The sequence below is a fragment of the Anomaloglossus baeobatrachus genome, chromosome 4 (genome assembly GCF_048569485.1).
Source record: "Anomaloglossus baeobatrachus isolate aAnoBae1 chromosome 4, aAnoBae1.hap1, whole genome shotgun sequence".
Classification (NCBI taxonomy): domain Eukaryota; kingdom Metazoa; phylum Chordata; class Amphibia; order Anura; family Aromobatidae; genus Anomaloglossus; species Anomaloglossus baeobatrachus.
Genome location: NC_134356.1, coordinates 42,167,860 through 42,182,164, shown reverse-complemented (window position 1 = coordinate 42,182,164; position 14,305 = coordinate 42,167,860). Strand labels below are relative to the sequence as shown.

The window sequence follows — 14,305 nt, the reverse complement described above, 5'->3', positions numbered from 1 at the left end:
GCTGCGGTCCGCTTTTTATTTTTAGACTTTATTCTTTGGTTTTATTTCTGGGACTCAGAAGTCACTGTGATTTCACCATTCTCCAGATGGGGTGGCCGAAAGCACATGCCCTGGATGGTCCTGCTGGCCAGCCATGTTCCGGTGTCACTTACCTCCCTCTGGCAGGGATACATTATTAGTGACATCAAGCACATACACAGATGAAGCCACTACATCTGGCAGGGGTAGGTCATCACGTGCCAAGCAAGCTAGAAAGTGGCCGGCCACCGGTATCATTCAGAAGAGAGGAGCCACCTGCGACTCTTCAGGAGTTACTGTATTTTTCAGATTATAAAACACACTTTACCTCACAAAAATTTGGGAGGAAAGTGAGGGGTGCGTCTTATAATCTGAATGTAGTTTCCCGGGGTGGTGGAGAGGGGTCGCAGGAGGCCGGGGGAATGCTGTGGCGGCTGTAGAGCGTCTGGTGCTGCTCTGCGGGGACTGCTGGGGCTGGTGCGTCTCGTGCTGCTGTGCGGGGACTGCTGGGGCTGGTGCGTCTCGTGCTGCTGTGCGGGGACTGCTGGGGCTGGTGCGTCTCGTGCTGATGTGCGGGACTGCTGGGGCTGGTGCGTCTCGTGCTGCTGTGCGGGGACTGCTGGGGCTGGTGCGTCTCGTGCTGCTGTGCGGGACTGCTGGGGCTGGTGCGTCTCGTGCTGCTGTGCGGGGACTGCTGGGGCTGGTGCGTCTCGTGCTGCTGTGCGGGGACTGCTGGGGCTGGTGCGTCTCGTGCTGCTGTGCGGGGACTGCTGGGGCTGGTGCGTCTCGTGCTGCTGTGCGGGGACTGCTGGGGCTGGTGCGTCTGGTGCTGTTGTGCGGGGGACTGCTGGGGCTGGTGCGTCTGGTGCTGCGGCTGGGCAGTGAGGACATTAAACAATGGCGCCCGAAGTCGGTGCGTGTGTAAACTCAGCTCAAGATCTCATTTGTACAGGCGCCTCCTCCGGCCCATTGATCTCCCTTGCAGCAGACTTAAGGAAAATGGCGCCGGAGGTGGCACTTGCGCAGATGAGATCTCTGCTTGCCATTGAGCCGAGAGCTCAAACTGCGCTGACTCTGGGCGCCATTTCTTTAAAGCCCTCACCACCCACGCAGCCTGAGCCCCAGCGCAGTTGACAGTTTCTGGGACAGCTATCGCCCCTGCATCCTGTGACCCCGGCTCCTTCACCGGATTTTAAGACTGGCCCCTTTTTTTTCCCCGAACCCTTTTTTCCTCTGAATTTGGGGTGAGTCTTATAATCCGGTGGGTCATATAAACCGAAAAATACGGTATTTGCTTAAAGGAGTTGTATAGGAATTGCAAAACAAGTCTGCTTTCTTTCAGACACAGCTCCACCTCAGACCATGGGTCATGTCTGGTATTGCAAGTCAGTGGAGCCAAGCTGCAATACCACATGGTCAGGAGAGGAGCAGAAAACAGCCATGTGTTTTACAATTGTGAATATTTTCGGTTACTGCAGACCAACAGAAAACCTGGCCACGTGACCCCTCAGCCTCCGCTCACCTTCATTCCTTCCTCCCAGCTTATCCACAGATCTCCTCTTGTCAGAAAGCAGGCCACGGCGTGCCGCGCCAGGTGATGGATCCAACCCTCCTGTCGCAGCTGTGTCATGATGGCATCGATCCATGGAAAAGCCCGTCCGCCCCTCGGCCCACTTTGCCAGGGCCTCCGGGTTCCGATCCCAGGGAATCTGAACGCAGATGGGATTCCCATCCATTTTATCAAAGCGCGGGTTGTTTGTGGCTGCGGTGTAGAAAAACTCCCGCCAGAGGAGCTGCCCGTAGAGAGACAGAGGAGGCGAGCTGTTCTTCTTTACCTACACAAAGTGTAGAGGGGGGGGGGGGGGGGGAAGGTCAAAAATGTAAATACAACAACAGCATTGGCCATCTCAATAGTAAGAAATGGCCTCAAGTTCACCCGTACAGGGGTCAGATTCTGAACCCCAGGGTCATGATTAGCTTTACTGACCATTCGAGAGCGGTACGACATACACCCGCCTCTTATATGACCCACCTTTTTGTACAAATCCGTTAATTTGAAGTAGAAGAGACGACAGGAGAGGCATCCAAACCGCAGGTAAGGGCTGAGGCCTGTGGTGCTGGCCAGGAGGGAATTGGCGTTCATACGAGGCCTTTCAAAGTTTGCCACCCAAGCCTAAAAAACACAATCAATCACAGAATAAGACCACTTGAGGGGGTGTGGGGGGGTGGGGGGTGGGGGGGAAGAAGTAGAAATAAGACGTTCATGTCTGTATATTTGATGGTTTTGGGTAGTAAAATGGTTTTTGTTGGCGCCCCTGGTGGATTAGGGCAATTAGGGGCCATCTGTATATATTTTGAATAAGTTTTATTTGGAAGCTTTTGTGCTTTGATGATCACTTTTAATGTTGGAAATTATCCTTCAATGGTGTATTGCCATTGAAAACAAAAAAAAAAAAAATCTTTGGAATAAGTTAGTGATAACGTGTATGGCTCTAGTGGTCCGACCTCTGGGACACCCCCCATCAAGAGAACAGGGCTCTGAATTACCACGTTTGAATGGAACGCCAACAATCGTTTTCTGTGTCTGAGACGAGACAGTCGGAGATAAAAAGTTCAGTGTGTGTGTGTGTGTGTGTGTGTGTGTGTGTGTGTGTGTGTATATATGTGTGTGTGTGTGTGTGTCCATGACTCCTTTCTGATGGTTAATTAAAAAAGAGCCCTGATCTCAGCAAAAATGTGGATCCCAGTGGTTGGACCACCCAGCCCTTTGAACAGGCACCTATGCGTCGCCAGGGCCGACACTAGACTCGCGCCTAGTCGCCAGGGCCCGACACTTGACTCGCGCCTAGTCGCCAGGGCCGACACTAGACTCGCGCCTAGTCGCCAGGGCCGACACTAGACTCGCGCCTAGTCGCCAGGGCCGACACTAGACTCGCGCCTAGTCGCCAGGGCCGACACTAGACTCGCGCCTAGTCGCCAGGGCCGACACTAGACTCGCGCCTAGTCACCAGGCCCAATACTAGACTCACTTCCTGTTCTTCACACGGACATTAGGAGTAGTAGACTGACTTGGACCATAAATGTTTGTAGAAAAGCGTAACCTGAGCATGCTCTAATTAAGTTCATTGTATGGGAGGATATGCAGGTGAGCTGTAACATCATACCATGACTGGTGGATTCTTATCTACAGTATATAGATGTGTTATCAATCATTGCCATCCTGTCTGTTGTAATAATGAGACTGCTGAAAAGTCTCCTGTACAGGACAGGAAGGGAGTCTAATGGTCACACAAGTCTTTGCCATCTAAATGTCTATTTACCTTTCTTTCCAAGTGCCTTTCCAAGCGCGTCAGGGCTTCGGTTTCTCCTCCGGGCCACACAGCAGACGGTAACCCCTCTGTATCGAAACCTAAAACAGACGTTGACAACACCAGACCGTTAGATCCTCCTCCCCGGCTCGCCGCTTACACAGAACATGAAACGTGGAGCATTAATTAGATTCAGATTATTATTGGGTAATATAAAATAAATACATAAATAAAAAAAATAAAATAAAAAAAAATCCATCAACTGATTGACTCTTGATAACTGGTCAATAATTTAACTCCTTGGACCTAGCAGTCGAGGCAATTTCTATTTCCGGCAAAGGGACACGCGCCGACAAAATCTGACTCCTGGCACGAAAGGATCAGAATTTAGAGCAGATTTGTATTGAATTGGTCTCATTATAAATTTAGATTTAATGTTATTGTCTAAAATGTGAACGAAAAAGAAAAAAAAGCAGCAAATACCAAGAACAACTAAAGGAGACTAGTGAGAAACAGGACAGACAAAGCACGGACTAAAAACACCAAGATGTAACTCTATTCAGGACTTTTCACCCTCTTACACTCCTCCCCACCAAATGGGCCATACTGACCCTCGCTGCCCATAGCAGTCAATCACAACGCAGCTTTTTTTTTTTTCTGGGTTGACTTCTGCAACCCCAAAAAGGGACGTCACACGTGAACAGGCCCTTTAAAATTGGCTGCTATGGGCAAAAGGGCCAGTCGTGATCAAAACAGATGTAGCAGAGCTCAAATTGCTAGATGGGATCGGCTCTACTACACCTGTATATTTTTCCATAATACAGAGTATAGTCAAATTAAAAAACGATTTGCCCAATAAACCCCTGTGTAATGCCCACCCTAAAATATCCTCACCAGTCCTGAATAGAGCTAAGATGAGATTGATAGTCACATCTTAGGTCGGAGTAGGGATCCAGGAGATCTGTTTTGCTTTGTGTGGTTGAGAACATAAGACAAGTGATAAGGAAGCCAAAAAAAAAAAAGCTGACGACTTCACTGCTCTATGGGCTTAACCCATAGGTCCACACTGCGGCACAACACGTGGTGCGGTGTAAACATACAGGCTAGGCCCCCTTTCTTTTTTCTTAGAAACATTAACGACCCCACCTGTGTGGCCTCCTCGCTGGGTGTTTTTCCGAAAACCGTGAAACTCCTTTGCAAACGATTCCGGGGGGAGCAGTTGGCATCACCCGATCGCTGGAGAGTCAGCGGAAAGTGATGCAACCGTCTTGCCGCCAGTCACCCGTTAGTTGTCGCACTGCCGCCTAAGGGCACCGGCCAGCCAACCCTGTCTAAAATTAAAATCCTGGCAGAAAAGAACTTGGTAAGAAATAAAAAAAAAAAAAAAAAAAGAAGTTCTTTAAAGTTTTTAGTTTTCCTACTTCAAAGAAAAAATTAAAAAGCGCAACCAAAACCCCTCAAGATGAAACGCCTCCAAGATTTTGGTAAAATAATTTTTTGTAAAATTAATAAATCACTCCGAAGTGAACAGGATTTATTTATTGTTTTTTTACTATTATATTTTCTCCTCTCTTTCTTACACGGGAGTGAGATTTTTCTTCTTTCGGACAGGAGTCCCATTTGCTGGTAAATGTGGCACCAAAGAGTTAAAAAACAGTTCTTACAAATATAATAAAAATATATATTAGATATCTTCAAGACTCCCCTAACATGTCAGTATAGCAGATAAACTTAGTAGATAAGTGTGCATGTATATAATAAATCAGGCAGACAGACAGGGGTGGGAATAACTAGCAAATCCCAATCCAACTATTAGATATTCCGTTGCACCTATCAATCAAATAACAGTGCATCTCACAAACTTTACTTGCCTATATTTCAGAAAGTATACATCCGATCTCACAACTAAAGGTATGTATAGAATCAGCATGATAGTGCCGGTATAGCACTCGCTTTAGTTTATATAGGAAAATCCTGGTGGTTGGGCCCCTTTAACCACCAGGAGTGGGTGTCCATATACAGGAGATAGCAGTCAGCCAAATAACTACACACTCCCAAATGGTCCAATACACATGAACACTCAGCCGATCTGGATCGCCACAGATATGTTGGGGAACGGGGGTGGAACTGGAGGCCCACCATACACATCACATGGGTGGATGGCAAGTTGTATTGTGTATTGAGGCCTAGATAAAAATCTAATACTTGAAGTGGTCACAACAGGAAAGGATCAGGCATACTGTATTTCAATATGCCTAATCCCAAATATCTGACATACAGCTATCTGAAACATATGGGCACCTTTAATAGTTCCACTTAGGATTTGATAAAAAAGGGTAGGGGCAGGGTCACAGATTAGCTGGACTGCCTGGTATGTGACATCTAGTCCTGCAGTGATAATCTCCTGCTGATAAAATACTAAATTGTATCCAGCCTAATACACGACATCCCTAGAATCAGTGTCTCCACCCCTATATTATCCTGTTCTCGGATTACATAGCAAGAACCTGCTGACAGATACCCTTTAACAGCCCAATTGCCCTGTTGTCATACTATGCCTCCTTCAGGACATCATATTTTCACAAAATGTTTGCTGTAAATTGCTTTATGTGTTTGGACCAAGTAAAAAAAAAAAAACCTATAAAATTGTAAAAAAATAAACCTTTCAAAAAATCAGTAGCTAAAACAAAAAGTACATTTAATAAATAAAAAAGATCAATTGCCATCTCCTACTCTTGTGGTTACACTGAATCCTGTAGAAAATAAACAAATAAACAGAAGCCAGTGTGAACACGGCCTAAAAAGTATATTTTGGGGGTGTGAATACTTTTACAACTACAGATGCTTAGTATTGAAGCTCTTCTGCATATTAGAGGCAAGGTCTAAGGACAGCTGATCCCACACATTCACAGTGTCCATTCCTAATATTCCTAGCTACCTAGGGGCTCAATGTGTTACCAATAAATGTACGATCATATACCTAATTCTTCCAGAGACGGGACCCCGTATTTCTCATCGTGGTCGTCAGACACTGGGGTTGAGCACTTTCCCATGACCTCGGAGGTGATGGTCTCCACCGGGATCTCCAGCGGCTCCATTTTGCTGATCAAAGTCTGGAATCTTTTGTAGGTCAGAGGCGGCTGCCCACCATTCAGCTCGATAATCCTACAAGATGGAAATCAGACGTGGAAATGTTATTCTGGGCTCCCAAAAAGTAACTACACCCACCACAAGATAGCTAGAAATAGGACAGGTGCGTCTGAGGATCACTGGGCGATCCTGTTGGAGTAGGGCAGCTATGGTCTAACAATGAATGACCAAGAAGAGAAGACTAAAAGAACCCCCACCCCCATGTCAACAGCAATGGGGTACCCCTTAAAAGGGGTTATATTATAGGGTGAGCAACAACTTTCCCAAAAGTGCCCAGTTCCACTGGTGAGATTGTCCCACAGTGATCAGCAAGATCTCCCCCATTCAATGGATAGGGAATATTCCCACACCACTTACTTGTCCAGGTTGTACAGGGTGTGTGAAATGCGGACGATGACCTCCACGCCGGCCTCACTCGCCAGTTTCTTGATTGCGGCATCTCGCTCTTTTCCGAATGGCTCCGAATCATACTCAATAGACAATTTACTGATCTTCCATTCCTAGGCAAAAGAACAAAACAAAAAAATATATAATATTATATACACACATATATATATACATACACATATATATACATACACATTTTATATATATATATATATATATATATATATATATATATATATATATATATATATATATATATATATATATATATACATATACATATATATATACATATATATACATATATATATACATACATACATACACACACACATACACATATATATATATATATATATATATATATATATATATATACACACACACACACACGTATACATATATATATAGATATACACACACACATATATTATATATATATATATATATATTAAAATAAAGCTCATAAAAAAATAATATACAAATAAAATATATAAAATAAAAACAATTTTTTGTTTATGATTTTTTTTTAATATATCTTATTTTTATATTATACGGTGATTTGTACTTGTCGATAAATGGAAGAAGCAGCGTCATACATTTTTATTTTATATTTTTTTAATTTATATTTTTTAATATTTTATTATTTTTATATTATTTTTATTTAGATCTTAATTATATAAAAAAAATCATAAAAATAAAATAGTAATGTTGTTTTATATTTTTATATTACTAATATAAAAATTAAAAATTTTATATATTTTATTTCTATATTAATATAAAAATATATAAAAAATGAATTTGTTTATTATGATTTTTTTATATAACAAAAATGTATTTTATTTTTTTGTTTAAGATTTTTTTAATATATTTTATTTTTATATTATATTATTTTTTGTTTTTATGATTTAATATATTAATATAAAAAATATATTAAAAAAATCATACAAAATAAAATTATATTTTATTTTTATGATTTTATATAATTATTATAAATAATTAAATAAATAAAAAATATTAAATATAAAAATAAAAAAAATATATAAAATAAAAATGTATGACACAGCTTCTTCCATTTATCGACAAGTACAAATCACCGTTCTACATCAATATTTATGGAACAGTCAATAAACCACCATAGAAGACGTACTTTGAAGAGCCGAGGAAACACGTCTGCCGGCTGTCCACGGATGACAAACAAGCGGGAGTTTAATTTGCGCAGATTAGCGTCGAGGTCCTCCAGACACTGCAGCAAGAATCTAAAGAAAGCAAAAGAGGAAACTACAATTAATGAGAAAACAAAAAGGTTAAAAACGACAACAAAAACACACATCATCAGAGTATATAGACCGCAGTGGGGGAGGGTTCCCAGAATCACAACTGATTGTTTATCCAAGGGTCCCACACAATCAAATTGGGGATGGGGGTTTGTGACATGTCGGGCTGATGGGTGCTGTATTGTCCATCTGCATCAGCCCCATTGATCTGAATGGAGCGGAGCATGAGCAACAGCCAGTGTGTGTGACCTGCTGGTCTTGGCTCCAGCAGCAATGATAATCGGCCTTTATAATGTGGCCATGGAGGTTGCCTCTTTGGCGGCCACTAGTCTGGTCACATACGTATAGATGTTGTATTGTACGTGGGCTCTGACCTGAGCTGATATTAGGGCTGGAGATATTACAGTTATACGTTGACACAATGGAAACAGTTTTTGCAGGTATCCACCTCTGGGCATGGAAGCGTTCCCTTGGCAATTGTTCTTTCCATTGTTTATTTCTGCCAGATATTCATTACTTCTCCCTGGTAACGGCCGCCCGCTGGGTACGTACGATACGCCAACAATGAAGAGCAAACAGAACCGCCGATGTGTACAGAACCTACATACAGCACAAATAAGTGAGCGACGCTGCACCGTCAGACGGTACGAGCTAAACACGGGCTGTGAAGTGTTCTGGCATCGAGCTGAAAAGGACTTATGGGAGGAGCAACCCATCAGCTGCAATCTGATTGGAAGAAATGCTGCTACAATTATGTCCCTTTCAGCTGGATCCCAAGCGCAGAATTCACCATCTTCAAACCATTCAGGGACCTATTCACATCTACTAATTTATCTACTTAGTTATTGATTCCTTTAAAGTGTTTTCTGATTTTTGCAGAAAGAAAAAAAACAAAAAAAAAATTTGTATCAGCAGCAGAAATGTAACAAGGATCTGACCGTTTGCTGCAAAGTATCAGTGCAAGGAAAATGTATCAGTAGTGGTTTGGGAATCCGCCTCCGGCAGCCTGAAATATCAAGACATGAACACCAAACTGAGTATTTAATGCTGATTACAAGGATGGAGGGTGCAGAAAGATCCAAAGTGATCCAGTGTAAACGCACAAGTACAGACCGGTTGACCTAAAAACCCAGTTAGTGCCCAGAGGCTGAGGGGATCAACATCTGCTGAGCAGAGCGGCCCCCGCTGATTAGTGCTCGGCCGTGCACGCTGTCTGATATGGGGATTACACGTGTCCGGGACGAGGATGTTCTCGGGATCTGTCACCTTGTCTGAGCAAAACTGTAATTATCCCCCCCCCCCTCATTGGAGGAGTTACATTATATACACCCCCTTATAATTTCCTTACAATGCTAACAGCAAAGCATTATGGGTAACCCCACAGATTTAGTATCGGACACTATGTGAATGCCTTCCATCTATTGAAGTAACAAAATACCACTAGGATTTGGTATAATGAAGGGGGGGGGGGGTTTCCTAAGAATTTCAACCGCTGATCTATACCAATCCCACGTATGGTGGGGGGGGAACCACCATACATGAGGTGGGCTATCCAAACACAAAGGATAGTGGGGAGGGGGAAGGGGTCCCACCTCTGGGCTATCCAAACCCCAAGCATAGTGGAAAGGGGGGGGTTGCCACAAACCCCAAGCATGGTACCAGGGGGTGGGCGGCGTAGTGAGTCCCGCCTCTGAACTGACCAAACCCCGTGAATGGTGGGGGTCCCACCTCTGGGAAGTCCATCAAACATGAGAATAATGTGGGTCCCCTTCTGAAAATGGTGTGGGAGAGGGGCTGTTCGAACCCCAAGAATGGTGGTGGTGGGGGGGGGTCCCCACCTCTGTGCTGTCCAAACCCCAGGAATGGAGGGTGTCCACCTCTGGGAAATCCCTGACATCTGAGAATAGCTGGAGTCCCACCTTGGAGATTTTTACTGATGCTGAGCATTTTGGGGGTACAGAGCTAAATTTAGCAGGGTGTCCCCATCCAAGATTTGCCTGCGGAGCCTCTCATTGTAAAGAGTCTGCAATCGACCCCATTTACTTCAGTGGAAGTCCCATGCTGTCCTCCGGAGCGCACCGCTCCCCTCCCTCCCGTCCAGGGCATAATCACCTGTTATATCTCCCTTCTGTCCGCACCATCACCTCTGATCCCAATCTGTCTCCAGAGTCACCTGCAGGACTATACATAGTCCAGATTAGGAGGATTATATATATCTGGACAGAGGTATAGCGGATAATTCTAGGACAAGGGAACACTCTACAGACGATTAAGAATAGATGGGGATTGTGGCAGATTTGGACATTATGTACGGATCTGGGCCAGAGCTTAATCCCCTTCTAATTCTGGAGGGGAACAGACGGACGACCCGAGCCGTGAACTCTGAGCTACAAGGATCCGCGGCTCCCAGCACCCAGGTGTGTGTATTTGTGTATATATATATGTGCATGTGTGTGTATATGTATGTATGTATGCATGTATATATGTGTATGTAGTGTGTGTGTGTGTGTGTGTGTGTGTGTGTGTGTGTATGTAGTGTGTGTATGTAGTGTGTGTGTATGTAGTGTATGTGTGTATGTGTGTGTATGTGTGTATGTAGTGTGTGTATGTAGTGTGTGTGTGTGTGTGTGTGTGTGTGTGTGTATGTATGTATGTATGTATGTATGTATGTATGTATGTGTGTGTGTGTGTGTGTATATATGTAGTGTGTGTGTGTGTGTGTGTGTGTATGTGTGTGTATATATGTAGTGTGTGTGTGTGTGTGTATATATGTAGTGTGTGTGTGTGTGTGTGTGTGTATGTGTGTGTATATATGTAGTGTGTGTGTGTGTGTGTGTGTGTGTGTGTGTGTGTGTGTGTGTGTGTGTGTGTGTACACACACACATTTGTTTTGCTTGTTTTAAAAGATTAAAGTTTCTAAAGTGATCCCCCACCATGGACAGTCCCAGCAGCCGGACCCTCAAGAATTCCAGGTATCGGGATCTGCGGAGCCTTGTGTGAATGGAGAGGAGGTGGAACATGGGCGTCTCTGCTCCATTCACCGTCTATGGGACTGCGGCAAATAGCAGAGCACTGTACTAGGCTTTTTCTCGCAGCCCCACCCCCAAAAAAACAAACCACTAGGACGATGGTCAAAAATGTGCACTTCTGCTTCAGACACAGCCGTTCTTCATGTCCAGGCCACTTTCATTACCGCCATTTTTGCCAATGGGCATCTGGTATTGCATTGTAGCCCCAAGGTGTCCTTAAAAGGGAACCTGTCACCAGATTTGCCCCTTATAAGCTGTGACCACCACCAGTGAGCTCTTTTATACTCTACATTCAAGAATACTGTATATAAGAGCCCAGGCCGCTCTGTATAACGTAAAAAACAAAACACTTCTATAATACTTAAGGTGCGGTCCGGCAGGTGTTGCTGCTCTCCGATCCGACGCCTCCTCTCTGCAGCGATCTCCGTCCTCCTTTGCAGGCCCATGTGGATGACGTGTCCTCAGTCACCCACCAAGGCCAGCATTGCGGTCCTGCGCAGGTATACTTTAATTTGTCCTGCTGAGGGCAAATTAAAAAGGATTGTAATGCGCAGGCACGAGGAAAGGTCATAGACCACCTGCCCATGCGCACTTTAACACTTTGATCCGTGCTTAAAGTGCGCCTGCGCAGGACTGCAATGCCGGCCTGGGTGGATGATATAGGACGCGTCATCCACATGGGACTACGAAAAAGGAGGACGGCGATCACAGCAGAGAGCAGGCGCCGGACAGGAGAGCAGCGACTCACATCGGACCGGTCCGCACCGCTGGGGAGTATAATAAAGGTGATGTTTTTATGTTCTACAGAGCGGCCTGGGCTCTTATATACAACATTCTAGAATGTTGTATATAAGAGTAAAATGATGATGGCCGCAGCTTATAGTGACCAAATCTGGAGACAGGTTCCCTTTAAATGAGACCAAGCTGCAAAACCAGACGCAGCCTGTGGATAAGAGGCGCCGTATTCCTTTTTCCAAGCTGAACACTCAGTGGACGGCTAAGGCTGCCTTCACACTACGTTTTTTTGCTGGAAAAGTGGATCCTGTTTTTACAAAGAAAAACGCATGCAAATGCAAGTGTTATTTTACAGGATCCTGCCACTTGAAGTTTATGGGCGGGCATTGAAGTCATGTGATCGGGAGTGAGGGGAACTGAACGTGATAGACTGGGAGCTGGCATCTGACAGCTGCAGACGCTGATAACCAAGGTAAACATCGGGTAACTAAGCGAAGTTCTTTGCTTGGATACCCGATATTTACCTTGGTTACGAGCGTCTGTAGCTGCTAGGAGCCGGGCTGCCTGCTCCCTGCACATGTAACCAAGGTAAACATCGGGTAACTAAGCGAAGCGCTTTGCTTGGTTACCCGATATTTACCTTGGTTACGAGCGTCCGCCGCTCTCAGGCAGGGGAGAGAGGGAGGGGGAGAGAGAGACTGATCACGCCAGGTTGGTTTCTGGGCATGCTCAGTAGCAAGCAGGATCCTGTCTATCAGCATGCCAGCATTCACATGCGTTTCTGTGCTGTTTAGTCAGGATCCAGTGAAAAACAGTATTTGGACGCAGCTCAAAAACGCTACAAGTAGCGTTTTTAAAAAAAGTTAAAAAACTGCAAGTCGCTGGATCCTCACTATAACGCAGGTGAACGTATGCTGACGCGAGTCCATTGCAAATGCATTGAAATGAAAACGCATTTGCACTGGATCCGTTTTTGCGCTAAAAAAAAAAAAAAACCTTCATGACGTATGTTAAAAAAACGTAGTGTGAAAGCCGCCTTACATGTACAATCTTAAGGTCACCAGCCGCTGCCTTCCGTCTCCCGCCCGCTGACTCATACGAGAATGCACAATCCAGAAGAACTTGTCCTTTGCTTCAGATGATAAAATGGCAGAATAACTTGTATAATGAGCCAGTAATTATACCGCTAGGTCTAGATAATTACTACAGATGGAGATCTGCGAATCTTTAGGTTTGCAAAAGTACATTAAAAAACAAAAGCCCACCACACTGTGATGTCCCCCGTGTGCCAGGGCAGGGTTACGTGTCCTTGGCAGCCATACAATTAGCAGATCATGGAGAATAATCCACTGACGGAGCCGTGCCCTCGTTACGCCAGGCAGAGGCAGCAATTGGGGTTGTACTGGAAAGATCTGCACGTCATTGGCAAGTCCGAGCAGCAGCGGCTACTGGCAACCTGGACAAGGGGCGGCCTCGTACATGGATTTTTCTACAGCATTTACTGCATTGGGTTAGAGGAACGACATTAAAGGGGTTGTCCACTACTTTGACATGGATGGTCTATCCTTAGGCTGGAGTCCGACACCCCACATCCCCGCCGATCAGCGCTCCCAGTTCCGCCGGCGGCAGCAGGCAGCTGGAAATGCCCAGTTCTGGCGCAGCCCAGTCTTCTGATCGCGGCTGGGTACTGCACATCCGCCTCCCATTCTAATCAATAGGAGGTGGATGTGCAGTACCCGGTCTAGGCTGCTATCAGAATAAGGAGCAGCGCCGGAACTGAGCATTTCCGGCTGCCGGGAGCAGCTGATCAGCAGGGGTGCGGAGTGTCGGACACCGGCCGATCAGACATTGATGACCTATCCTAAGGATAGGCTATCAATGTCAAAGTAGTGGACAACCCCTTTAAGTTCGGTTTGTGTGAAATATAGGCAAATCAAGTCCTTTTTTTTTTTTTTTTTAATTAGCCGGCCTAGTGGGACATCACATGAACATCATGTCACGTTTAGGACGTCACACCAGACCAAAAAGAGTCAAATGGAGAGTCATGGTCACCAGAAGGTAGGAGACCATTCGCTGGGCAGTAACAGATCAGCAATGTGGCCACTGGATAGAGTCCTGTGCGGTCGTAGTCAGACAGCCGGAGTCAAGGCAACCAGAAATCAATATAAAAGACTAGCGGTCAGGGCCAGGTGGAAGACAAAAATCAAAGGCCAGAATTCAAGCTGGGATGGTAACTGGAACAGCAACTTTGCCCCTACAGGAGCTGAAGGTCTTGCTCAGGAGGTCTGTGCCATCAGACTACACATATGGCCACATCTCCAACCTAAGGTGGCGCTACAGGGTTGAGTACTCAAGATTGGTTGGGGCCCAAATAATAGGACCCCTCACTGATCAGCAAGCC

General features: G+C 45.1%; 1 protein-coding gene across 1 annotated transcript in view; it reads right to left on the bottom strand.

The window, feature by feature from the left end:
- Positions 1-14,305, bottom strand: part of CRY1 (cryptochrome circadian regulator 1) — a 61,218-nt gene that overhangs the window by 26,019 nt on the left and 20,894 nt on the right. Inside the window, 7 exon segments of the mRNA XM_075344272.1 lie at positions 1,541-1,669; positions 1,671-1,853; positions 2,051-2,191; positions 3,339-3,427; positions 6,307-6,491; positions 6,834-6,976; positions 8,014-8,122. Of these exon segments, the coding sequence (XP_075200387.1) occupies positions 1,541-1,669; positions 1,671-1,853; positions 2,051-2,191; positions 3,339-3,427; positions 6,307-6,491; positions 6,834-6,976; positions 8,014-8,122 (979 nt within the window).